Genomic DNA, 26372 nt, shown 5'->3' on the forward strand with positions numbered 1-26372 from the left:
AACTTGGTGTTTATTCCAATATGCGGAGTTTACAAAGAGCACTGAGCACTTACTTGAAAGGCAAGGCTTCTAACTATGGATTTTGAGGAGCAAGACACAGAGAACCTCTTTTTAAATTACCCAACTCCATCAGACTTGAGGATTTTCTTTCTTACAAGAAAATCAAGAATAAATTTTACCGATACACTCTGTAAGAACTATTTCTTCTGAGAACTTCGGGTAGCAATGTCTTTTTGATTAGCTGAATTTGCCATGAACGTGGAAATGATGACATCAAAACAGCTCATGTAACAACCTTCTTAAAGACCTCGTAGATTAGAGATGACTATAGATTTTCCCCAGCACGGATCAAAGGGACTGAATTGAACGTTTTAGCTTAATGATCCAACCCCTGTCACACCCATAGGGACTCAAATTCCGATTTTATAAGCAGGTGTGCACGTGTACTCAGACACACAGAGAAAGCTGCTGGGGAGAGAGGAAAAGATCAATCATCTGATCGACGAGGATAGGTTTGATCTTTTTGATTACTTGACTGTGCTGGTATATATTCCTGGAGGGGCCTCAAGATTTCTCATAAACTTCAGAATATTAGCTGTTAGTTTTCGCTTCCTTACTACAACTCTTCAAAGGCATTCTACCCACTTTCCAGCAGCAAAGAGAAACGGGATCAGGCTAGCACTGGCGGGGCCCTGTCCAGGGTCCTGACGCCGCACCAAGGCTCCAGGCCGGTCGGCCTACGCAGGCCCTTTCACCCACCCCACACGAGAGAAAACAAAGCCCTCCAAGCTCAAAGCCTCAGGGCTCCCTCCTGACTCCCGTCAGTTAGCTAGAAGGGGAAACAACAAAACAAAGGAACCACTAATCCACGCTCTCAGTACTATGTCCTCCAGCCCCAACCTCCTACTCCTACTTGAGACCCACCAGGATCACCTTCTCTACTCTGACCCTGCTTTCCTCAAATAAAAACATGCCAGCAAAACTAAAATTTGGATAAAAAATCCAAATGCACATCTTGTTGAGAGAGAGGTCAGAGTTGGGGTGTACTTTGGGGGGGATGGCAATTTTGTCTCATCAGTGGGGTAATACCCAGACATTGTTGGGGACCAAGATAGATTCCTCCTCCACACGTCTTTCCTATAAAAAAATAGTTGCTGTTTTGCATATCAGCAGTACAACGATGTTGTAAAAACAAAGCCACAGCATGCATCCCTTTCCTCTCCACAGCGCGTTGAACCGAGAGCTTATTTGGTGGCCGGCAGCAGCCCGCAGGGGGCGTGCGGAGCTATCTCAGCACACAGCCCATCAGGTTCCCCGGGAAGGTGAGCCCCATGGAGGGCATCTGGGAGGGCAGGATGCCAGCTCCCTGCAGGGCACTAAGGATCAAAGCTTGAAGATGAAGAAAGATGCAGCCTGGGCTTTGAGTTACTTTGCGGCTGCAACTGGTATTGTTGGCACAGTCTGTCCCAAGTGCCATTTGCAAAATAGTTATGGTAGGGCCTGGGTCTCTAGTGACCACTACAGCCCTGGGGTCAGTGGGTTGCTCTGGCTGACCCTAATCACCTTTTGGGCATTTCTAAGGGGCCTGACGTTTGGGGCTGCACCCACTGGTGGGACCATCAGAATGGGGTTATTTGTCTCAGGCATCCATCCTGTGTGTGCTGACACTAGGGTCACCACACAATAACTACCAGGCCTCCTCAAGCCTCACAAGCACGTCTTCCTACCACTGCCAAACAGTCGGCTCCAATCTTCACCATATGCACACTTCTTAACACTAAGCATTCCTTCCTCCCTTCACTGGGGTTTGTGCTCCCTAGTGGGGACTGTAAGAAGGAACTATTGTCCCCAAACTCTCAAGGGGTCAGGCATGAGCTCAGAGAAAGGCCCATGAAGAGCATTTTGGTGACTGGGGTGAGAACTTTTCGTTTCCTACAGTGCTGGTGTGTGTTGGGGGGTCCCCAGCCCACTCCCTGGGCACATGGCCACCATTCACCCTGAGAGGGTGGGGGTTCTTTGGGACTCTTCCTGACAACTGGCTGCCCCCACCATTGCATGTCGGGAGGAGGCCACCCTAAGCCTTTGGAGGAGGCACTCCTTCTCACCCCCCCCCCCACACCTCCTCCCAGGCAGTCAAACTGGCTCTGGGGCTGTGAGGCGGAAGGGGTTGGCCATGCCCGCAGGCCCTTTGTTCGAACTGCAGCCGCTGGGAGTAGCTGCACTGTGTGAGAAGTGGGGTGAGAGGGAAGCAGTCCACTTGGTGTCTTCTCTTGGGCCCAGGAACCCTTCCAGTTCCCGAATCCCGGTCCTGGTTTTTCTCCTGGCCCAGGAGTCTGAGATTTGGGGAAGTGAGGTTCCCAAGGCCCAACATTGCACTCCTACTTCTTGTCTCACTTGGCCCAGGGAAGCGAGGGACAGTTGAAATGTCACCCACCGGGATAAATATTAACAAAAAGCAAATGGACTTGCGTGGAGGCCAGTTATCAATCAACCAGACCGCAAGGCCACTTATGGCAAACACAACCCAGATTGGTCCCTGTGAGACTTTCTCATGGCCACCTCCTGGGCCGAACATTACCCCCCCCCCCCACCCCAGGCTCTGGCTCTCCTTCAGGTCCTTCCGGGGCAAATTCTGGACAGGAAGGGGGCGCAGTCCCGGATGCCGGAGACAGGGCAGTCTCCCAGGCACTGTTTGGAGGTACCCTTCCTTCAGGTACCCCAGGGTCAGAGGGGCCCAGCACCCACCCCTGCTTAACCCGCTGGGCCTTGCCTCCTCTGTCCGCCATGCTGTGCCCTCTGGTGGGTGCGCGTTGCAGCCTCCTCAAACGCTGACCACTCCCCTACTGTGGCCAAAGCCTTCTGAAATCTTTAATTGGAAACTAATCTCTTCAAGTCTTAATAGGTGCCCCCTCAGAGGGGAGGCGCCCACCCACCCATATAGTCCAGCCCCCCCACCTCACCTCAGATGAGATGTGGCCGCAAACCTAGCTGCACTGTACTTTAATGGGGCAGCAGCAAGTATTATATTGAGGGAACACGTATTGATTTTTTAAAGGTAGTTAATTTGGTGAGAATTTCCTCCTGTCTCCCATCTTCCACCAAGCCGATGTAATTTTGTAAGGAGAAGGCGCGTCCCCAAACATGCTGCCAAGTGTGTAGGTTTTGACTCTCTGCAACAGGCTTTGTGGAACCTCGTGTACAGGGACGGGCGTGGAGAAGCCACTCTTCGCCAATGAGCGAAGGAACCGCCCGAGGGGTAAGGACAAGATTGAGGGGTCTTTAGTGTAACAGTGAGCCAAACAGCAAGGGGCACCCCTGTGCGTGGAGGCTGGTGGTGGGGAAGGGCAGGCAATGTCCCACAGCCTTGGCCAAAGTGCCCTGCAATGCGTTTGTTTAAATCTGTAATCCGGCCTACTAGGGATCATTTGGAGAGTCCAGGAAACGCATCACTCCCCACTCCCGAATGAAAATGTTAAAGGGAAGGCTCCCTGTTTTTCCGTGATTTTAAAATAGGTCGTGGTTCCTGCAGTGTAATGGGATTGCTCCCGGTTGGGCTCGCTCCGCAAGTGCCCCCATCCCAGCCTTTCCCACCCCTTCAATTAAGTTAAAGAAAGGAAAATTAAATACTCGACGCTCCATCCGGGTCCTAGTACGCAATTCCACTTGGGATTGGGCGCCAAATTTTGTCCTGCCAGAGTCTCCGATTTTCCTTTTTTTCCTTCTATTTTTTGCAAAGAAAAAGGCCACGTGCCTCAGGTGAGCCGGATTCATCTTAGGCTACTGGGTGCCAGAGTGTCCTGGGTCCGGTGACCACTGGCTGGCATGGGGCCCACGCCTCCACCGGAGGGTCTCAGTACTAGTGCTCCCGCTTCAACAGCCCTGCGGCGGCACCCACGCGTGTAGGTCAGAGCGCGCTCGCGCTGATTGGAGCGCAAGGCCGGGTTTCCAGGGCCGGGGGTCATCTCTGAACAGAACCTGTCAGCCTGATTTTCCAGGGGGTGACTGGGGCACCTTCACTAGGTGGGGGGTAACAAGCTTGGGGGGGAATCCCTTTTCATTTCCAACCCTTTCCTCCATTTCCCCCCACCCCACTGACAGGCCTATATGAGCACTGCCTGGGTACAAGGTTCTGAAGCTGACGTGGGCTTGTGAAAAGGCACTGACTACTTTGGGCGCCGCAGAGGCTGAGCAGTCAGGGAGAAGGGTATCTGTTTCTCCCACCCCTTCTAGAACCTGAGCTGCCCTCCAGTCTCAGTCAGCTTATGGGGGTGGGAGGCGACATGGTGGATGCACACAGGGCTAGGGAACGGATTCGTGGGAGCCCCAGAGGGCACCTTGTCAACTTCTCCCTTTCCCTTCCTGTCCTCCTCTCTCCACCTCTCCTGACCTCCAGGCACAAGCTGCAATAATAGCCTGCGTGGGGATTTTGCTTGGAACCAGGGAGCACAGGGCTGGGCTGGAAAACCTGGCGGGGCAGAGACTCATGAACTGGAGCACACGGAGGGAGGCCAACAGTGCCCAGACCCAAAGAGTGCTTTGGGGTTGCTTCCGGCTCCCGCCGCAGGCTCACTGGCACGCCGGCACCTGCCTCCCTCTAGCTTCTCATTGGCCCGCATGAGGTGGGGGAGGGGGCTCTGGCCTCTCGCTTTGATTTTAGACTGTGAAACGGCTCAGTGCCCCCGGCTCTGAGCGGATTGACTGTCTCTCATTCTCCAGGGACGAATTAATGGAGAACGATCAGTTAATTAACAAACCCTCATTCCGGCTTTTACCTTTCTCCTCGGCCAGGACTCAGGCCAGGGCACCAGCCTGAGACTGGGGTGGGGGGAGTAGCACGGACCCAGGAGTCAATCAAGTCGGCAGGGTCTCATCAAACCGTGTCCGCCCTCGGCTGCCCTTGGCTCTACCTCCTCTTGTGTCCTCTGCCCTCGGGGGTCGCCAAATCAGCTTGAAATCTCTGGTGTGATTCAGACTAGGCTAAGCTGTCCCCTCGGCCAGCTTCCTGGAGCCTTCCATGCACCTTGGCTTGGAGAGGCTGAGAAGGCTAGGCGCTGTCTGTGCAGCGCCATGGAGACTTTTCAGCTCAACTCAGAAACACCCGGGCCTCCGGGTTTGGGGCCGGGAGACCTCTGCTCGCAGATTTGGGAGTCATGTCCACACTCCCACCCCCATGCATGGGGATACATTCGAAACATCATGCAGAGGAATAAAACGAAATGTGAAGTCGTAAATGAGTCGGCAGCAAAGGCGGTCCCTGGGCTCAGCTGTAAGCGCCCTTGCTGTTCCGCAGCCCTCACCCTTACCTCGGCACCATCTGCCTTCCTCTCCTTTCCACAGCCGGTTACCAGGGCAGAGTGCTTGCTAACTCTTAAACAGCTTCGGCGTCAAACACACACCTTCCCGCGGCTTCGGAACCTTTTACCGGAACTCTCAGAGTGTGCTCCCCATCCCTCCCACCCCTGCCTCACGCCAATACAGTGAGAACGAGGGTGGGGGTGGGGGGGAGGGTCACCGCACCAAGTTCAGCCAAACGTGGGCGTGCGGTTCCGGCAGGGTCCAACCCAACGCCCGGGTATGTGCCAGGGGTACTAGCTGGCAGCATCTGCGCATAGTTCCACACACGCGTTGTCTCCCTCTTCCCAAACCCAGAGTGCCCAAATGAGAAGCGACGCACAGACCGTGTCCGGCCAGGTGCGGGGGTTTCTCTTCGCCTCCCGCCGTGACCGCTTCCAGCAGTCTCCGCGCACAAACGCGTCCCCGCACTAGCCCAGGCGGTACCGCTCAGCTCTCGGAGCCTACCACAGCCCAATGCACAGAGTCCTGGAGGAGGCGGTCTGCTCCCGGGAGCCGTCGCTGGCTCTTCCAGGCCCAGGGAATTACCCACCTCCCTTTGGGGAAAGGAGGATGGGATGATGCGTGCCCAGCTCTCTTTTTCCTTCCCTCCTTCGGTCTCTTTAGCTTCCCCAATTCCTTTTTCTCCCCACGCGCCCAGCTCCTTGGCCCGCTCACCTGCTAAGCGGAGCGCAGACATCCGTTGGAACTCCGGCTCCTGCAGCCACTTCCACATCCTCCGGAAGGTCTCCCGGCCGGACTTGAGTTTGCTCCAGGGTTTGGGGTTGCGCAGCAGGTCCGAGAGGGTCCCTTGGGAGCGGCAGAGCACCCTCTGCGCGAAGATGGCCTGTGGGATGCTGTAGCGCTTGAGCTCGGTGGTGATACGCTGCGCCACCTCTTTGGTATTGATCTCTTCCATCTGCCCTGAATTACTTCCATTGCTGACCTGTGCGCCGGTCACCGAAGGGTTGGGTTCCCGGGCCGTGCCCAGGAGCTGCCCGTGGCCCTGGGCGTTCAGGTGGGCGTGGGGGTGGTGCGGAGGAAGGCCGTTGATGGGCACCATGCCTGCCGAGGTGGGCGTGAGGTGCTGCTCCCCGTGACGGCCGAGCATGGCCGGGTGGTGGGCTTCAAAGCCGTTCGGGGTGAGCATCTTGTCAGTGGGCATGGCGGCGCCCGGGTGGGCATAGTGAGGGAGCCCTTGCTGGGAGTTGTGGATGCCGCCGAGACCGGAGCTGGAGAGGGGCGACAGGCTCTGGCCCATGCCGGCTACGTCCTTGTGGTAGGGGGTATAGAGGTTATTCATGGAGGCCAGCCCGCGCTCGTCCCGCATGAGCGTGAAGCTACCGCTCACATTGCCCGCCAGGCGCTGGTGGTGGTGCGGGTGGTGGTGGTGATGGTGGTGGTGGTGATGGTGAGGGAACTTGTCCGAGACGGTGGAGATGGGCGGCAGCGGCTGCAGAGGGGTTAAGGTGGTGTAGGTGGTGGGCATGCTCATACCTGGGGGAGTCTCGCAGGCCATGGTCATGGTGGGGTGCAGGGGGCCGGCCAGGCTGTGCTCGGGGGCCCGGTGGTGGTGGTGGTAATCGCCGCCGCCTCCACCGCCGTCCAGCAAGGACGCCATGCCCATGGAACGCGGGTGCGCGGGGGGCAGGTGGCTGCCACGGTGCGCCACGGAGCTTCGCGCGTGGGGACTGCCACCCAAGAGGTCGGCAGGAGCGGGCACCGGCTCATGGCTCACCCCGTGCAGCTCGCCGATCGCCTCCATGGTCAGCTGCGCGTTCATCGTGATCCGGGCGAGCGGGCGGCGGACACAACATCGATGAGGCCGGGCAGAGGCGGCGAAGGGCGCACGCAGTCCGGTCTTCACATCGGCTGCCGGCGACTGTTGCCTTTCTTCCTTCCTTCCTCTCACTGTGGGGCTCTGTCTCCCTCTCTGTGTGTCTCGCCTTCCCTCTTGCCCCCACCTTCCCCTCTGCGTCCTCGGCTTTTTTTTAAATATTAATTTCCAAAAAGGATCCGTGCCGTTGGGCGAGCGCGGCGCCCCCAGCCCGCCCGCCCCTGGCCCCCTCTCGCCCCTCTCCTTCTTAGAATTCTGAAGCCCCCGGCTCCCCTGACGCAGTCCGCGCGTCTTCCGCGGCTGCTGTTTGCCCGCGCCGCTGGCCAGCTCCAGCCATGGCTTGGTTACTGTTGCAGACTCTTGTGGCCGCGGTTCCGCCGCAGCCGCCGCCGCTGCCGCCGCCGCCGCCGCCGCCGCGGCCCGCCCTCACGCCTGCCGGGCTCAGCGCGCAAGCGCGCGGCTCGGCCCCGCCCCCTGAGCCCCCGCGCGCGCGGCCCGTGACGTCCCCGTACAAATGATGAAGGGGGGCCCCGCGCCTTAACTGCGGCGCCGGGTGGCCCTGGAGCGGCGCGCACGTGCGAAGGCCTGGCGTGGAGCGCGACCTGGGGCAGCCAACGCAACCCCAGGAGACTTACGCCCCTCTCGGCTCCCAGGCTGGGGTGGGCCCTCACCCAGCAGCACTTGCCGGGCTTCCATCCCGGTTGGTGAGCCAAGATGGAAAGTCCTCACCTTTCTCTCCAGTTGCTGCCTCTTGGTGTAGCTTGCCCGGGGAGCCTCAGCCTGTTGTAACTCCTTCCACCCTGGCCTACCGAGCTTTATTTCCCAGAGGGCCTCTGGGAGTCCGCGCTCTCCCCATCCTCAGGTGCTCGGCAGTTTTGGAGGGAGGAGAAGCAAATATCTTAAATGCCTTGGTCAGCTTGGTGACTGTTGACCCTCTGCCCACCCTTCCTCTTCCACGGGCCGGAGAGGGGAACGCTCATGCCAAGAATTCTGGCACTGGCCATACCTCGTTGTCCCCCGCCGCCTGGGTCCTTCTTCATCTCAGCTGATAATAAGGCGGTGTGCTGCTCCGCGAATGACTGTGTGTGTGTGTGTGTGTGTGTGTGTGTGTGTGTGTGTGTGTGTGTGTGTGCGCGCGCGCGCGAGCGCGCATGTTGCGGGTGGGGAGTGCCCTGGTGGGTTCCCACGTTAACTTCTGTGTGTGGGTAGGGCTGCCGAGGCTTGGGCTCTTCCTGCGGTTCCTCTATGACCCTCCTGGTAAAGCACCCAGAGGCCGCTGCTTGCGGGAAGGACTGACGCCGGCAGAGTGGACCAGGCGCGCCGGTCTCCGCTTGGCCCGTAGGGACGCCCTCTTCCCGGCGTCCCCGCGAGAAGCCTCCAGATTTGAAAATCAATTCAGCTTCGGGCATAATTGTCCGCTTCCCACAATCACGCTCCAATCTGGAATCGAACCTGGTCCTTGGGCTTGGTGGGGACGCGTGGGGAGGCCCCCAATGTGGGACGTATACCCGGCCACCACATGCCGAGGCTTTCTTTCATTTACAAAAGAAAGAAAAAAAAAATCCGTAACAAAAGGCAGAGCCGTGTCTGCTTAGGTGCTTTCATCCCTCAGAGAAAGGACAGATGTGCCCATTGTCCAGCCCTTGGCAGTTACGACCGGGTCAGCGCGGAGCCTCAGCCCCGGGCGAACAGTGGTCACAATGGGGGCAGCATCTCAGAGCCTGGGTATCTGGGTCTGAATGTGGAACAAAGTGTGTGTGGCCTTTGCTGGGCCAAACTTACACTGTATGTTCCTTTCCTGGGGCACTCACTGAATCAGAGCCCACCAACAGTGTCTCTGCTGAAAATGTTCTTAGACCCTCGGAGAGGCCAGGGCTGGGGTGGTGGGGGTATTGGTGGCTGAGTCCCCTAGGCAAACACTTGGGCCAGCCAATCCTTGGGGGAAATTTTCCACCAGCTAAAGGCATGAGGAGGCTCATTTCTTTATCCAGTTTCCTGGCACAACCAGGGCAACATCATGATCCAAGTAGGTCAAAGCCAGTGGGTACAGTCCAACCTGACTTCCTTGAAAGTGGCCACGTCCTGGGATTGGTTAATCTGGTTGGCTTCATCGGCAGAGGCACTCCTATCTTGTCCAAATAATGCCCATGGAGGCCTGGGGAATGGGAATCTATCTTGGTAGACTTAGTGTCTACCTGCACAGTGAATATTTAGGAATTTAAGGCCCCCAGAGAAGAAAAAATTGGGGGAGGGAAACACACTGACATAAAGGAGCTCAGAAAACAGAATTACTCTATTTAAAAATATATCTAACTGTTCATACACCTAGACACAAAAGCATAGAACATATTTTCTGCCTAGTGGATCACAGTATCTTGGTGGGAAGCTGCATCTTTGGTTCCTTATTGTTTCTGTTCTCTTTTCCTACAACACAGAGCATGTAGCTCTCATATAAGACCGAACAATGGGTTTCACTAGCAGGCTACCTTTGAGCTAAACTGTTGTGAATCCCCCCCCCCCCAGTTTAATCACCTCTGAAAGGATTGATTTGCCCTTATGACAACTCTCTTCCCAAAAGACAGTTTGTTAAAAAGAAAGAAGTAAATACCACTAAATGCACAAATTGTTCATGGTTTTCTCTTTGTGTCAGTTATTAGGGACTTGATCCCGGAAACCCCTCTTCATGTATGGTTCCCGGCTGGGCCCCTGGAGCCTACCTGAAGAGGGCTGAGTTCAGGTGAGCTCAACACTGCCCCCACAAGCACCATGAAAAGCAGTCTGGTTCAGTGTTGGTCCCTAAAGGAGAAGCCAAAGGAAAGATCTATGTTTAGTTAATGTGTGTGGAGGACTTGCTTTGGTTTGCAAATCTCCCTAATCTTTCTTGGCTTTTCATGCCTTTCATTACTATTGTTTACCTGTAGTTGACGGAACTGCAGTGATTTTTAAAGAAACATTGTATTCTTATTTGACCTTTTGGAAAATTTTCCTATTACTAAGGATGTGTGATGAGTGGGAAGGATGGCCTAGTTAAAGGTGAATGTACATGTGTGTACATGTGTGAGAGGGACACTAGATGGATTGCCAACTGCTGGAGGGCTGGGATAGCTTTTCATCATTTTGTTCCTCTTTTCCTTTCCCCGTTCCAGTGCCAGCACAATGCCTGCATTATGGGGAATGAAAGAATTAGAGACCACGGAGGAGTCCCTTAAAACTGCTTGTTTGGTTAGTGTATGCAATTACAGGATGCTGTTCAATTTTTTATACCAGCCAAGAAGTTTTAGGGGAGGGCTTACTATCAGTTGGTTAGATTTTGAGTAGCTGCAGGAAAATTAAAGAAAGAAAAATAGGGTCAATCACCACCAAAAAATTACACTCGTGTATATATTTAAGAAAAAAGGAAATAAGACTATGGACTGGATGTTTGTTACTGGCAATATTTTCAGTGTGGAAACAAGGATTTTAGACGGCTTATTTTGTAAATGTTGGGTGGTGGTGCCTGGGCAGGTACAATCCTTCCTGTACTGAGTTGGTCCAGCTTGCCAGGCAACTCTACCATACTTAGAAAAGCGACTGAAAATAAGGCCATTTTCCCAAATGCTGGCCACACAAGATTCTCTCAGAACCTTCCATCAGTTTCAGAGTTCCTGCCTTAGTTCTTTTTGTGAGTAATAGAGATGTAACATATCTATTTTCAGGACCAGTTTTCAGGACCATTCCAAAGAAATGTTTCTAGCCCCCCTGAGCCATCAAATGTTTACTTCCCATTTGTTGACCACACAAACAGCAAACCTGGTGTCAGGGCAGATTCCCCCATCCATGGCTCTAGGGGGAGGCTGACACCTTGGCCAGTCTCAGAATGGAACTCACCAGAATTTCTGATGCCTGTAGCAAGTCTAGAATTAAACTCGTGGTGAGGAACCATTTCTTTGGTGTCTGGCAAGGGTACGGAACTTGGTAACTGTGCCATGAAGGATTTGATCATGGGTGCTTCCTCCTGGCCTCTCCTGTCCTTCTTCACACCTCTGCAGAAATTTTATTCAGAAAATTGCTTAGAATAGAACACCAAAAAAATTCAAAGTGACCTGGTGATTCACTATTGAAAATAATTTTTTAAAAAAATTAGTCAGTGGCTTTTCCTACTCTCTGGGGGCCAAGGAAGTGGTAACCAATTATTCTACCCCTCTTCGGTAACCTTTGATCTTCTATTTAGCATATAGTTTGTATTCATCTGTTAACTTTTTTCCCCTTTTTAAGGGAAAAGAGGAAGCTTAACAACCTAAATTATGGTTTTTGCCATGACGTGTATGAAAATATATATAACTCTACTTTTGCACTCTGTTTCATTTCTTACCCACCCCCTCTAAATCCCAAAGAGAAGATGTACTGGTAAAGGGCTCATGCCAACCCCTCCTGACTCTGGGTTCTAGAAGATTCGAAGATTGCATTGGCAGCAGTCTCACGACATCAGACCCCTCCTGGAGCATCTCTGATTACTTCCTCTCCTGGGTCATTTTATAAAATAAAGGCGACTTCTCTTGGGCTTAAATCCATTCCACTCTGGCGAGGGCTTTTTAAAGCCTCAGGGGGAGAGCGCTGAAGGGAGATGGTCCGTCCTGAGGCCGGGGGGGCGGGGGGGGGGGCTGCCGCAGGAAGGGTCCAAAGCTTCCGGGTGATGCTCTGGCCAGAGGACCCAGCGCTGGTCGCAGTCAGCTCTATTCCGGGAGAGTTGGCCCTCTCTCACCAACCCTTCAGTGGATTTTCTTTCTTGGTCTTATCTCTATATAGTTGAAGTATATTACAAAGGAGACCTATAATGGCTGCGGGGGGGCAACGAATTTTTTTCAGTTTTGGGGCGATGGTTAAGGCTCCTCTTCCGGTGTCACCCATCTGGGTCTCCGTTCTGGATTGGCCGCCCTCGCGGGGTTAGAAGGTACCAGGGCTGGGGGCTAGAGAAGACAGGGGCAAGAGAGAAGGGTCCCTTATGGTGCAAGTCAAAGCGACCCGAAGTGAGTAAAATTCGGAGCAAAGGAGGCAGGTGGAGGGCAAAGTCGGCTCACGACTGTCTTCGGGGGCACCATCCTCCAGCCCTGAAGAAGAGAAGGGCGGAAGTCGCGGGTCTCGGCCCAGCCTCGAACCTGAGGCGGGAGAGGCTTGGACCAGCCGCCCCCTACCCCGTGTAGATTGCGGGTTCTGCGGTCGGGCACACAGCCCACTTGGCGGGCTTCTCCGCAGCCTCGTAGGATAACGTCCATCCGGGCCCGAGAACAGCTGCACTTGGGAAGGAAACTCTTTAAACAAATCATTTTGGTGTCTAATCAATTAGTGTTTGCGCAGTCAAGTACCATAGATTTAACAGAATAATCGTTACTGCCCTTGTCTTTATTTGACCCGCAGACACCTAGAAGATTTAAAAATGAAACGCCGGTGTTCCGGGCTCCCCGCCCTTTGCCGCATTTCTCTCCACGGTCAGCTTGGCCCCCGCCGGGTCCTTTGTTTTCTCCAGGCTGAGTCTCCTCTTTCCTTCCCTTCCTCGTCTGTCCTTTCCCCTTCATAGTTTCCACTCTTATTTCTTTTCTTGCCCATCTGGCCCTGTCCGCCTTGCTGGTCTTGGCAAGTGACTAGCACAGGAACCCATCCTCAGAGTGTGGGACCCTCGTGCTCTGGGCGAGCCTTTGGCTCACTCACCATCCCAGAATTATGAAGTCCCAGGCGCCCAGAAATTTTTTCCTTGGGACTTTGCCCTCTAACCCTGAAGCTCACTTTCTCCTCTCCCCTTGAACCATCCAAGGCCCTAGGGTTCCTGTGCATGCCCTTTAGCTTCACTGGAGTTCGGCAAAGACCTTCACCTGCGCGGTGGGGCGTGCGTGCATCTCAGGGTCTTGCCACATAAATGTGGTGACACAGGGCCCAGGAGGGGCGTTGAGAAGAAAAGCTGAGAATGCAGCCTTGGCCCCCAACCCACGAAAGCTGGGTGAGGAGGCCTCCTCAAGGACGCCTGCGAGGGGTGGCATTGATATGGATTGGTGTAGTGTGTGTGTGTGTGTGTGTGTGTGTGTGTGTGTGTGTGTGTGTGTGTGTGATGTGTCGTCTCTCTGAGGCGTGCTTCTCTGAGCTGGGAGGGCGCTTAAGGTCCAGGGGTCCGGGTTGGGAAGATCTGCAGGTGCTTGTCAACAGCTGCTCCCATGTCTCCCTCTCCACCTCGTGCATCTTTTTTCAGGCCTAACCTGTGTGTGTGCATGTATTTGTGCAGGCACTGGGGCTGTGCGCCCCGCCCGACCTCAGGATACCAGTGCTGGGATGTGGGAGTCCCTAGCCCTGCGTCAAGACCTGAGAGTGTTGTACCGAGGGTTACCAGGCCAAGACACCTGTAGGCGGGGCTAGGAGGCTGTGGGGAAGAAAGGAGGGGGAGGTGAGGAATTTTGGGGGAACTGGGTGGCCAAGAACACCTCCACCTCTCATTTTCTCTAATCATCATTTGACCCAGCAGATAGGTCAAGCCTGACACACCTGGGTAGTGGGTTGGTTAAATATAAGGCTGTAATTCTAAAAGGGGGAGAAGGGTGAGCTGGAGGTAAAGCAGCTTCTTTCTCCCCACACTGCCAGCCTCTGGAGGCTCCGGCTGCCCCAACCTAGGCCTCGGTGATCTTGAGGTCCCTGCAACTGCCTCTCGAGTCTCTGGCACTCACCTGAGAAATTTTGCTCTCAACAATAGATGATTATAATGTACTTGACTAATGCCTGTATTTTCCTGTTTAACATACATTAATCCAAGTAACAAAAAAAAATCAATATTGCTAACAATATTGCAAACAAATCCTAGTCTCTCTCACACAAAAACTGTGTCCGATTTTCAGTCATTTCTACCCACTTGTATTTTGTTGTTTCTCCTTACCTACTGTAGTTCCTGGCTAACCTGGAATCCAGTCCTGGATTTCAATAGCCTTTCTCTAGAAATCCTCATTTATTATTATTATTATCATTATCATTATCATCATCATTTTATATTGGGGGAGAACCAGGAACCCTCCAAATCCCAGCCTCCTCCCTTCCATAGGCTCTTTGAGGACTCTGAGTTTACCTAAAACTCTGTCCCTACCGGCACCAGCAAATACCCAAAGTCACTGCTCCATACTTTGGATTTTGTTGTTTACCTTCCCTAACAAAAATCCCCTATATGGCAGCCCCCAACTCCTTGGAGAACTAGAGTCCATACATGACTCTCCAGGACAATCTGCCCCCACCCCTGACACCTGCTGCTAATCACAGCCAGCGGTTTTTGTTGGGAGATTTTTATGATTCTTATTATGATTATTTAAAAAAAATGGTGTTCTCCACCTGGAAGGAACAAACTGGAGGGGCTAGCTAATGAAGGAACTTAGGTTTGCAAAACACTGTAAATAATTTAGTATTGTATTTCAAGGAAAAAATAGCTTTCTTAAATCATCCCTGCAATATAAATTGCAGACTTACAGTATGGTCCTGGTAAGTCTAAATTTTTAAAGGAGCAATATTCAAAGAGACATAGATGTCTGTATTAATTATTTATTCGCCAGTGCCTTCCTTCGTTTCTAACTTATTATTAATTAGGCGCCTCTAGTCTTTCGCAGAGCGCTCCACCGAGCCGGTTGCAGCTTTAAATATGAATTAAAAGCAAATCCAAGCTACTGTAATGCGAAAATTATTCCGTGTCTTGCATGGCAGAGATGAATAGCTGCGTGGATCAATACCGTGAAACTCGGCTCTGAACGACAGGGTTATTGATAGCGTATATTAATGATGTTAATGAAGGAAAAAGGAAAACAACGGCCCATACGACTTAGAAACTTTTCAGCCGCTGAAACCCCGCAATAAAAATGGGAAGGGGGCAGGAATCGGGCTTAAGTGTAAAAAGAAAATTATTTATGAAACCGGATAAATGACTTCAGAGTCTTGATGCATTTGAACCTAACGTTCTGGCTCCTGGCGGCCCCGGCTCCAGCTGGGGAGACCGCGAAAACCCCAAGCCGCGGGGAGCTGAGAGTGGGGGGCGCTCCGCTGGCCTCTGTAGCCTCCGGTTTGCCGCCCACCTTCCCCCACCCCCGCGGGGAGAGCTCTCTGGGGCGCTGGTTGCTGGCGCTTTTGGAAGTTAGTGGAATGGAGCCGGAGCGAGGCTGATCTCTGCTTTCCAGAGAGGACAGTGAAGCGGTCGTTGGGGCCCGGCAGCCCAGACTTTGGCCGGATTTCTTCACTGGTCCTCTTGGCACCCGCTCCCGGAGAGGAGTCAAACACTTCGGGCTTGAGGAGGCTCAGAAGTCTGATTCCGCACGGCCTCCAGTACATCTGGCTAAGGCTCTCCGGATCCCCCAAATGCAAAAGGGGCTCATGTCTGAGAGGGGAGTAAGTTGGATGAAGAGAAACTGCTCTAAACAGGGCAGGAAAACTGGGAATGACGCCCGTTCTCCTCCTGCGTGCCTCAGCAGGTTCTTTACCAGGCACGGGGTGTAACTGGGCCTTGGCATTCAGCGCTGGGCAAGCGCGGGATCTTGGAGGTTTCATAAACGTTGGGAGAGGAGCGAGCGCTCTGGTTTGGGCCTCATCCACGAGCAATTCGGCCTAGGCGCCGCCCCACCCCCCACCCCGCTGGTCCCAGATATCGACCCACTTTCCCTTTCTCCCCAGCCGAGGGCCAGGGACCCGGGAGCGAAAGGTTAAATACTGACCCTAGAGGACGGCGGGAAAGGTCAAAGCCCGAGGGTCACTCGCAGGCCCGAGGTTCCATCCCCCTGTGAGGCGCATAGGGCCGCCAGGTTTCCTCCCACTGGCTGGGTCTGAGGCCCTTGGAAGCGGAGGCGGGGGAGGGGGCGGGGGTGGGGTGTGGGGAGGAGAGGACGACCCCTCTCTGCAGATTATAAGGGCCTCCTTATAGCGGAAAATGCTAGGGTAGTGGGTGGGTGCCCCCTGACATCGCGGTCCTGAGGTTAGTCTTTTGGATTGGAGTAGGAAGTTGGGGGGCTTTTAATTTATGCTTGGGACTGTCATTTGTTCTCCATTTCAGGAGGGAGTAGGAGCCGCCTGGAGCTGAGTAAGTGTTCCAGGTCAATTATAGTTTCCCTCTGAAGGATGGGGTAATTTTGTATTTTTTTCTTTGTTAGTTCTTCTAAATTTTGTTTTTCCTCTTTTCCTTCCTTCCTGTCCTTTTTCACTTCTCCATTTCCTTTCGTTTACTTCTTTCTTTCCCCTCTTCCTTCTTCTGTTCTTTCCTCTCCACCTCTCCTTTTTAATTTTCTCCTCCCTTGCTTTTCTTTTTTCTTCCCTCTCCACTTCTTACTGTTTTCTTCTTTGCAGCTTTCTTCCCTCATTTCCTTCCTCCTTCTCCTTCTATAGTTAGGTGGAGGCCTGGCCCACCTCTCTGCACCTCCAGACTTTCCAACAAAAGGTGCCAACTCTATTCTGCACTGACATCAAATAATCTTGTTTTCGAAAAAGGAAAAAGGCAAGTGAGCTCCAGAATTCAGAGGGAACACTCTCTAGGCCCTTTTGCTGTAACTGGCATACCCTGACACTTTCCGCTGAGCCTTTGCAGTGGCCCATGTCCAGCCGGCTCTGGTGGCACCTCTTTCCCAGGCTTGGAATTTCGCAAACAGGGAGAATGTGTTCCCTTTGCTACTGCTCCTCACGGTGCCATCTGGGCCCCTGACATTAGCAAGAATCTTGGGTTGTTGTTTTTACTTTTATTTATTTGACTTTATTTTGGGAAAAAAATTAAACAAAGTGAATCTCGGAGGCCAAAATTCCTAAAAGCACCAGCCAAGAGCCTTAAATCTATCCTAGGGCTCTAGGCGTAGCCCAGTTGAAACCATTATCTAGATAATTAGACAAAAACCAAACTTCCTGCCATCCAGGAAGAGGTGCTTCTCAGATATCGGGCTTCAAAGTCCACAATCAACTGCATGTTTCAGATAATCTCCCGGCTTCGGGTAGATTCAGCATTATATCCGCACAATCTACCAGCAAGCGGCCATTCCTTGGAAAGGAAACAAAACAGACACTGCACAAAATCACTTGATTCTGGAAAAAAATCAATATCGAAATTAGGTTTATTGTCTGCTTATATGATTAAAAATGACAAAGTGTTGGCTTTTATTTTCATAAAAAGACAGAGGGCTGAACAAAATAATTTACTATGGAGTTCTGCTCATTTCATTTGCCTGACAAAACCTGGAGGAGGCTGAAAGGGTAGTTGTGAGGCTCAGTGCGGGTGCCAGAGACCCCCTGCTCAGGGATGAGCTCGTCTTTCAGAGGAGATGTGTGCTGCTGCGTGTGCAAGGTTAATATATTTCCTATCTCTAGTTTGCAGCAATGCCCATCCAGCTTCCTCAGTTCTCAGTTCCGCTTCATTCCAAAGAAATGCTGGGCCAAGTGTCCCTTGCCCCAACTTGTTTAACTCAAACCCAGGTCCCAGGTCTTGTTCCCTTAATAAACTCTAAAGATGCACTCTGCTTTAGAGGTTGCACCATTCTGGTAGCGCCAGAGCCTTCGCTCAGTCACAGCCTCCCAGATCCCCATCCAGCCACCCTGGATCTTCCATCCCAGGAAGCAGAGCCTCCGGTCCTGTGTGCGCGTATGCTCCCTGCGTGTGTGTGCCTGACCCTCTGCTTGGCCGGGATCAGGCTCCCTTCCCCCGAAGGCTCGTGGGTTTCCGGAGGCAGGGCTGCAATCAGGAAAATGGGGTTTCGGAAATCTCTGTAGGCTGGATTCTCCAAGTGTTGCGGGCTGTGCGGTGCGCGCATTCGAGGAACACGACTCTATTGGGCGCGCGTTGGTTACAACAACGCCAGGGGGGTTATTTATCTATGTTAAAAACAAAAATAAAAAAAAAATCCACTACGTGAGTCTTGGGGTAAACTTCCCTCCCCCAGCCCCTCATCCCCCGTAGCCGAGTTAGAATCTACTCTCATCTCTCAGCTGCTGCTCTTGGGTCAGAGACCAGCGTGCCCAGAGCACGCTCCCACTCGTTCACTGCCTTGTTCTAGAACAAAGTGGCTTCCAACCGCGCTAGGGTTCATGGAGCGCGGCCTGCGAGAGAGTGTGAATAGCTTCACGGGCACTTAGCACCATTAGGAAAATAACTACCAAGCAAGGTCCCTTAGAGCCCCATGCGCCTTCCGATTTGGAGCTGGCGCTGTTTCACTCGTTGCGCACGCCGCGGATGCGTTTGTTAAAGTTGTTAATTGCCTCTCCTTTTGTTCTGGAACCGAGAGGACTTATCTCCTAGATGTTGCGGAAATGAAATCCAACCTAACCATCTCTTCTACGGAGTCCCAGGGACATGGCTTCTCCAAGGTCTTCAGGCCTCTTCTTAGGGTCGAGGGCTTAAGGTGAAGCCGGCGTGGATTGCGCGTTACTTAATCTGACAGGCCCGGCTGGGCGCGGATACCGGGCTAGCAGTGGTCTAGCCCTACCAGCTCAGCCTTCTCCCGGTGTCGGGCTCGATGTCGCATTCTGCCCCTGTCCCGCCAGGCCACCGCACCCTTGAGTCCGGCACCTTTCCCGGAGACGTCCAAAGGGAAGAGGGAGGGCGCGTGGGTCCTGACCAGGCAGGGTCTGAGGAGCCGCCTTGAGGAGGAGGAAGGCGGACAGACAGGAGTTGGGGCGTCGCGTGGCCTCTGCTGTGGGGTAGCTCCAGCTCCTTCCTGTGTCAAGGCAGATTCAGCTACCAACAAACTCGGCCTCGCCTTTCCTTTCCGGGTCCTTCTCTAACCTCTTTTCCCGACTGGCCTTCGTCTCCAGCCTTGAGAGCCCCAGAGCTGCGGGTTTGAGGGTCAAAGGTCAGACCTTCGCTAGGCTCAAGCTTCCACTTGCACCAATGCTGGTGTAAGCACAGGATTTTCCTGGCCTGTCATTCTCTTCTGGACGCCCATTGCCAACCGTAAAAGAGATCTAGGAGCTCCCACCTCCTTACTTAGCCCTCTCCGATGAGGTGGGGTCTTGGTGTGTATGTGGGTCAGTTTAATTTAGGAAATCATATCCAGACATAAAGTCACTCACTCATCCGGCTCATCCGGATATTTTTAGGAGGCTTTTTTTTTTTTTTTTTTGGTGGGGATGGGGGAGGTTTAATGATTTCTGTAGGTGTCCAAACTGGGCTGGTTTTGAGCACAGGATCGACAAGAGGAGCAGGCTTCCAATGCATCATTTCCATAGCCCCAACCCTGGTCAGAGATGGAAAGAAGTTGCCAGAAGGGATCCAGGAGAGGCAAACGAATGCCTAGCTCTCCAAGTCGGCAGATCTGTTCCAAAGGGGCCGACCTTTTGCATGAATAGGGGCAAGGTCGGCAGAGTAAAAAGCAGATTTCTATGCATGTTCACGTGGCCCAATGTAATGAACACATCTCCATCAATTCCTGGAGGCAGAGGGCTCAATTTACTTCAGTTTTAGCAGAGGAACGTCCTCAGCCTTAGCTTTGACTGACTATAAAGCAGCGGAGTAGTTAGAATTCTCTCTCCAATGAAAGTGATGGTCAATAGAATTCTCGGTATCAAATGAGCAATAATTTGCTGTGGCTACATGCTGGATAATGAAAGATGTTAGCAGGATCAATAAAAAATGAAAACACTTTTACTTACATCTTGAGTTACTGTTTTAAGAGAGGGAGAGGGATGCAACAAACCCAAAGCTAGGTTCAGAGCCTCCTCACACTCCCCTCAGACACAAAAAGCCCCATCACCACCAGACAGAGATTTCTTGTAGCCAAGGCCTCTACCTTACTCCCCCTGTGCTCACAGAAGAGTAGGTTATTTATATCAAATTAACCCCTTAGAAACCTGTAATTTATTAACTATCAGGGCATTAAAATTTTCCCTTTTTTTCCTACAGCCAGAAATAAATTTTAAATTGTTTTCCATCAAAACTAAAGGTCACCTAACTGGCTGTAGTTTGCTGAAAAAGTAGGAAAGCATCCCAAAACTGAACTGTCCTTTGAAATGCCTCAAAATAAATGTGCACTTGACCAAGATATCCAGGAGGACCTGTGTTCTTTGGTTGTGCATACACAAGCAAAGGCATAGATTTAATTCTTCTCGATTTGTTGCCTATGGTCATTAAATCTGGACAGTTTAGACCTTAAACTTGCTCTTTCCAGACTAATTTCCTCATCTTCTTTCATAATCATTTCATCTGTTCAATTTGTTTTCAATTTGCACTGGGTTTATTTGTACCTTCCAGTCTGCTTTTTTCACCATTCAATCGCAAACACTCCCCCTACATATCTGGTCTTTAAGAAACCTATTGTGAAACGATCAGGAAAGCATTCTATATATTTTTTAAGATACAAAGACTTAAAAAATGAGAAAAATATCCCGAGTGCTCTGCATAAAACAATTACAACGAAAAAGCTCATGGGCAGACAGCTTCCTGCAGCAGAACCAATATAAGCAAGAACATGGGCAAATGTGTGTTTGGCTGCCTCTGTGGGTTTAAGAAGCCTACAGTTTCTCATCACTTAAAAAAAGAGAAAGAAAGAGAGAGAGAGAAAGAAAGCGAAAGAGAGAAAAGACAAATTTAGCTGCCGCTTTTTGCTCTCTGGCCAGAGGCGCCGGTTCTGCCACCGAGATAATGGTCAGTGCTGCAAGAACAGTGGCCTGTGATCATCTTTAGCAGATTTGGACTGGATTTGGAGAGACAACCGAGCAACCTGAGAGATTCAGAAAGCGGGAAGCAGTCTTGGGGAGTGTAGACAAGTACCATTCGGGGGATCTGCCCCCGGTATGTGAATTCCGCTGACTGCCGTTCCATAAGGCACACCAATGCAGGTGCGGTTCTGCAGCCGTTCGCTGCTTCGCAGGAGAACCGCGCACAACCGCAGACACGCACTCGCGTACCGGCCACCCTGCTGGGCACGCCGGGATATTTACACCCTGCTTGGGAGGCCTCCTCCCAGCCCTCATTTGCTACTTTAAACTCTCCAGGAGGACCCGTTAGCGGCAGTGGCTGGGAGGGCAGGCAGGAGGGGGGCGCCCCCGCTTGGCTCCCGGGCCGTGACGCGGCTTCTGCCCTCCGCCCTCGGCTCTCACCCTGTTTGTGTGGCTACAAGCTCAGCAGAGGACCGGCATGGCCGGGCCCCTGGAGCCCCTGCCCCAGCCTACACAGCCCCCCTCCCCCCGCACGCGCCTGTGAGACTGGCTTACCCCGGTGGGCGAGTCGCGGCGCATTAGCGGATTTCATGGCAAGTTGCTTCTGTGACAAGCGATCAGGTTCGCGTTGGAGGATTTGCCCCCTAGGAGGGAGGGAAACGAGAGTCAATCTGCATAATTTCAAATGTGAAAGAAACCGGGAAACTGGGGAGCCTAATTTCAGGCCCCCTAATTCCCTCCTCCCCCAGCCCCACCCCACTCCCGCGTCAATGAACACAGAAAAAATAATCCGCACATGTCGCAGGTGATACCTTTTATTGTGCTCATTTTAAAGACGGGGGCGGGTTGGCCCCCTCCATGAAGCCTTTCTCGACAGCCCGGCCCGGGGCAGGTGGGTCAGCCAGGCCGCTCCTGGGCCCGCGGATTCCTGCAGGGTCGCGAGGTGAGGGGTGCAAGAAAGAAAGACCTCGGGCTCGGTGCCAAGCGGCCCCCTTTGGCGCGCAGGGTCTGAGCCAGACGCACAAACCCAAATTCCCTCCAGCGCCTTCGGCTCCATCTTTAAATCCAGGCAAAGATCAATTCTCCCTCTCCCTCGCACACACACATTTGCAGCCATAAATAAACAGCTCCCAGCTAAATCAGGAACCGGAGAAGAGAAAGAAAAAGGAAGAACAGAGAAGGATCAGAACCAGAGCACGGGTCTCGCTTCTCCCAGCAGCCGGATGGCCCTTTTTGGTCAGGCCAGCCTTGCATTTGGGGTAGCAACTTGCATTTGAATAGCTGCCTGGGCTTGTTATGGACCCGGGAAAGCTCTGAAAGGGAATCACTATGCAAATTGTCCCAGTTACAATCGAAAGGTTCGATCTTCAGGAGCTGCCTGACGGAAGTTGATGTCAGCTATCTGTGCATTAGGGTTGCATTAACCGCCTTCGCTGGCCTCCTCACCACCCCCTCTCTCGCGCCTGCCGGGGATGCTTTTTTTTTTTTTTGCTTATGTGTATATTTCCCCTCAGTAATTAAAAAAAGGGAAAAAAAGGGCTGAAGGTGGCGGCGTAGCTGGCTCTGGCCTGGGAAGCCCACGGGTGGAGGGGAGGAGGTGTGGCCGCTCCGGCGGGTAGGAGAAGGGGGGGAGGGTCATTCTTTTGCAGCAGGTGTTGATGGTGCGTCTGAAATCAAACATTTAGAAACGGTTTTTTTAGCGCTTTGCAGAACTAGGTGGCGGCGAAGGTTGGGGGCGGAGATGTCTGCCTCCGCCCGCCTGCTTGATCCTACAATGCCGGCTGCAGATCAATACCCGCTCACTGTAATCCCAGTAATTGTAGGACTCGCAGCTTTTATTTAAAAAAAAAAAAAAAAAAAGGACACTAGGGCGCGGGCAGGCTGCTGAGGCAGCGCGGCTAGACGTAGTGCCTCCGGGCGCCTTTCTGGGCGCCCATCTTTTACCCTAGAGCCCTGAAAGCTCCCTGCAGTGGGGTGGTTTTGAGATTCCAGCGCGCAGGTATTAGTCCGGGAGGCTGGGGGCCCGCAGGGACCGCGAGGCTCGAGTGGTTTCCTGCTAGGAGCAGCGCTAGCGCGAAGGCGCTCCTGGCTGCTCAGGGCAGGCCGCGTGCGGCAGGGCTGGAGGCGCGGGATCCGGCCTTTTCCCGGGCTCCTTGCGGGCCCTGGAGGGCGGGCCGGGCCTAGAGATGAGCGCCCTGCGCTTGGACGCTGGCTTGTTGACCTTAGGCCTCACAGGCTCCAGACCTCGACGCTTTGGGCCCGGAGGATGTTGGACCCTGGGCCTTCCCGCATGGAAGACGGTTTTGTCCCTCCGTGGTCGCTTCCCAGGGCCCGAAGCTGGGCCAGGCTTCCGTCTGCCGGGGGGAACGCCCTGCTGTAGGCCTGGCGTGGACGCTCGGCCTGGAGGCTGGCAGGTGCGCTAGGATCGGGCGATTTCCCCCCACGCGGCCACTGAGACCTTGGTTTCCTCCGGGAGCGCGGCATGGCCCACCGACCCCGCTGTACCCGTGGGCCGGGTATGTTCTGCAGGGCGCCTGCTGCCTCTGCCGCCCGCCCCTTGCTGGCAGAGTCGGGGCAGGACCGCTGGGGCCTGGGGCCGCAGCCCCCGCGCGGCTGGCAGCGCGCAGCTTCTGGCGACCTCGAAGATGACCATCTGTCATTCAATTAAGGTTTCAGGGCAGCTGATGGGGGAGCCAGGGTCAGCGACCCCAGGACAAAACGGCCTGCTGCCTCGCATAGGAGAAGTTCAAATGTTAAATGCAGAACATTGTGCCCTCTCTCAGCCCTGGCCCCCGCCCGGCCGCAGGTCCGGCCGGTGGACAGCAGCGGGGTGAAGGGCAGCGGTCATTAGCACTTAGATTTCAGCTCTGGGCCGGGCTCCTTCTGTTGGGTCATTTTGACCAGAGAATCTTTAACCCTTTCACGCCAGCTCTCCCTCTAGGGAAGGCCAGCTTGTCTGAAGGAGGAAAGAAAGAGGGATCAGACATACCCATATAAAGAGGGGTCAAACTGTATTTCTGGTCGCTTCTCTATAGGAGAACAAAACCTACAAGATAGAAGGAAAAACAGTTTCTCATAGCCAAAACAAACTAAAACGACTTCATAAAGTTTTATTTTTTAATTTTTAGTTTTGGGTGAATTCATTAAGTGTGATCATGAAACCACTGGTCTAGTGTAGTGGAGTTTTTACTCCAGACTTTTCTCCCATAATTATGTTTATCCAAACGTGTGAATGGTGATGAGCTTTAGACAGCTACAGGCAACTCCATTTAAAGTGTTGGTGATGAAAAGTCTCCATTGCAGTCAGTCTCATCTACAGTTGAAAATAGGTTGGACAGTTGGTCTTTCCCTTTTGGGACTTCCCCTTAATAAAATGAAGCCAAAAACATTTTTTTAAAACTAATGGAATTCAGAAAATACATTCATTAAGCATTCACAGGCTGTGGGCATTTAGGTGTTAATATTATTGGCTTCCTGACACTAGACAGAAGGAAAAGCAGCCACATACTTAGCCATTTTCAGTGGAAGATCCAACTATTCCTCTCAATTATTAACCATGAAGCCTGAAAACAACTCTATTAGCAAGATATCATTTCAAAACTTGGAAAACTAGATCCTTCAGCAGGCTTGTTAGTAATGGAGGAGGGACCCGGGGGTTCTGGCTTCCAGTCCCACTTCTCAACATTAAACCCTAGCCCCTACTTTTTGGAAGTAACTATCAAGAAATCAATTAATCAATCAGACATTCAGCACTGAAGCACCTTAGCAAATTTTTCATTGGTTAGCAATGAATAATGCATGGCCCTACAGTATATTGACTGTGGTAAATGGTCTTTAAGGTAAGGTGCTGCAACAAGTACCTTTAAATAAAATCAAAATAAAAAGTTTACCACAATCATAATAAATTGTTCAGTCATCTTCATATTGACTCACATAGCATCTTTCTTCAGGGGCATTTGGAGTTATTTTTTTCCCCTTACAAACAGACCAGAACAAATTGATGAATTGAGCTTTCACTATGCTAATTTAGACATTATAAATATTTAATTAACATCCCTAATAGCCAGTCATAGTGGGCCCCCACTCTACTTTACACTGTTCTTAATCTAAAGTAAATGCTTTTCCCATTAATAGCTTGATGCCATATTAGCAGCTTCCTCGGTAAAAGGGCCCCATTTAGTCCAAAGGAGGGGGGCATTGAGTAGTCTCCATTAGATAGAGGTTTATTCCTGTTTGTAAAGGATCCTGGGAATAGTATCAAGTCTCTACAGATTCCACCTTTCTCAGTTGTTTCTTAAGTGAGATGATCCTAAGAATAGGAACAGCGTCTCATTTTTATTTTTCCAGACAAGGTAATCTTTTGAGATTGTACTACAATAAAAACCTATTTTAGTAAGACTTACATTAAAAGGTGGATCATAGACATGGATAACAAATTTCAAACCATTAATTTGTGTGTGAATGTACTAGTCTTTTCTACAGAGTGGTGCAGTGAAAAGAATTCTGAACCAGGAGTCAAATGATCGAAGTTCAAATCCTGTGATATTCACTAGCAGTGGGACCCTTGGGCAAGGGATTTAACCCCTCTGAGCCTCAGTTTTCTCTTTTAATGTGGATATAATTAATGTCTATGACACAGGGTTACTTTAAAGATTAAATGGGAGAATGTGAAATTGTGTGGCATATAGTAGATTATTAATATTGGGTTAATTCATAAATGACTTCCAAATATTCATCATCCTTTCTGTCCCTTTTATTTATTCTTGTCTTCTCCTAAAATATCCTGTTATAATCTAACACAATATTCGCAAATGTTTGCCTTATCAATTCTTGGATCTAGTTTCTATAATATGAAGTGGAGAGAAAGTGGGAGGCTGAAACCCTGTCCAGGAGGCAGTGTAAAACAGATACCAGAATTTAGACTTTTAAAAGCTCTGAGTCATAAACTCTGATCACTGAAATGTCCTTACACAACGGTCTGTGTGTGGTTTAGAAAGACTCCAGAAGCAGCCTTGTATATCCCAGGGGGCAGGAATCAGGCCAGAATGGAGTTCACGAAATTAGAAACTCTCTGGGCTGATCTAACTCTGGGGCCTGATTCTGCAGATGCTGAACGTTGAGAGTAAACAGCTGAAGAAAGGAAGAGAGGCTTCAGACAATTTAAACTTAAAACATTGGAAAGATAAGCCATCTATTCTGATAATATTTCTCAAAGAGTTTGAGGAGAAAATGGAATTGGCTTGTTACATGTTGCCGGTTGCAGAGACAATAGAAACCCTGAATTACTATTTGCCAGTACAAAATAAATACTACCTAATGTAATATAGACATTAATATTGACAAAATATTTATCTAGATATCGTAAATATCCTGGTAAAATCATATCAATTTGATTTTTTGTACAAACCAAATTTTCCTTTTTATTTTTGGCTAGGCTCAGAAAGATTAATGGGACAGGGACAGGGATTGGCTGAAGATGACTTCCTAAGTAGCAGAGCAGTAGGAGGTATAGACAAACACAGCAGAGACTGGCTAGCTCGTTTTCACCCCCTTGCTCTCTGTGTCTTCCTCTCTCATTTTTTCTTTCTACTGT

At 51.7% G+C, this 26372-nt stretch overlaps 1 protein-coding gene across 3 annotated transcripts in view; it reads right to left on the minus strand.

Annotated features, from left to right (window-relative positions):
• The window catches only part of ONECUT1 (one cut homeobox 1), a 44920-nt gene extending 37445 nt beyond the window's left edge, over window positions 1–7475 (minus strand). For all 3 annotated transcript variants that reach the window (XR_003515989.1, XR_003515988.2, XM_027572230.2), the window contains exon 1: window positions 6010–7475. Coding sequence is in view for 1 of the 3 variants with exons in the window: in XM_027572230.2 (XP_027428031.1) it covers window positions 6010–7114 (1105 nt within the window). In the remaining 2 variants the exon portion in view is untranslated. The remainder of the gene's footprint in view (window positions 1–6009) is intronic.
• Window positions 7476–26372: the final 18897 nt, after the last annotated feature.

This window comes from Zalophus californianus, chromosome 6 (genome assembly GCF_009762305.2).
Source record: "Zalophus californianus isolate mZalCal1 chromosome 6, mZalCal1.pri.v2, whole genome shotgun sequence".
Classification (NCBI taxonomy): domain Eukaryota; kingdom Metazoa; phylum Chordata; class Mammalia; order Carnivora; family Otariidae; genus Zalophus; species Zalophus californianus.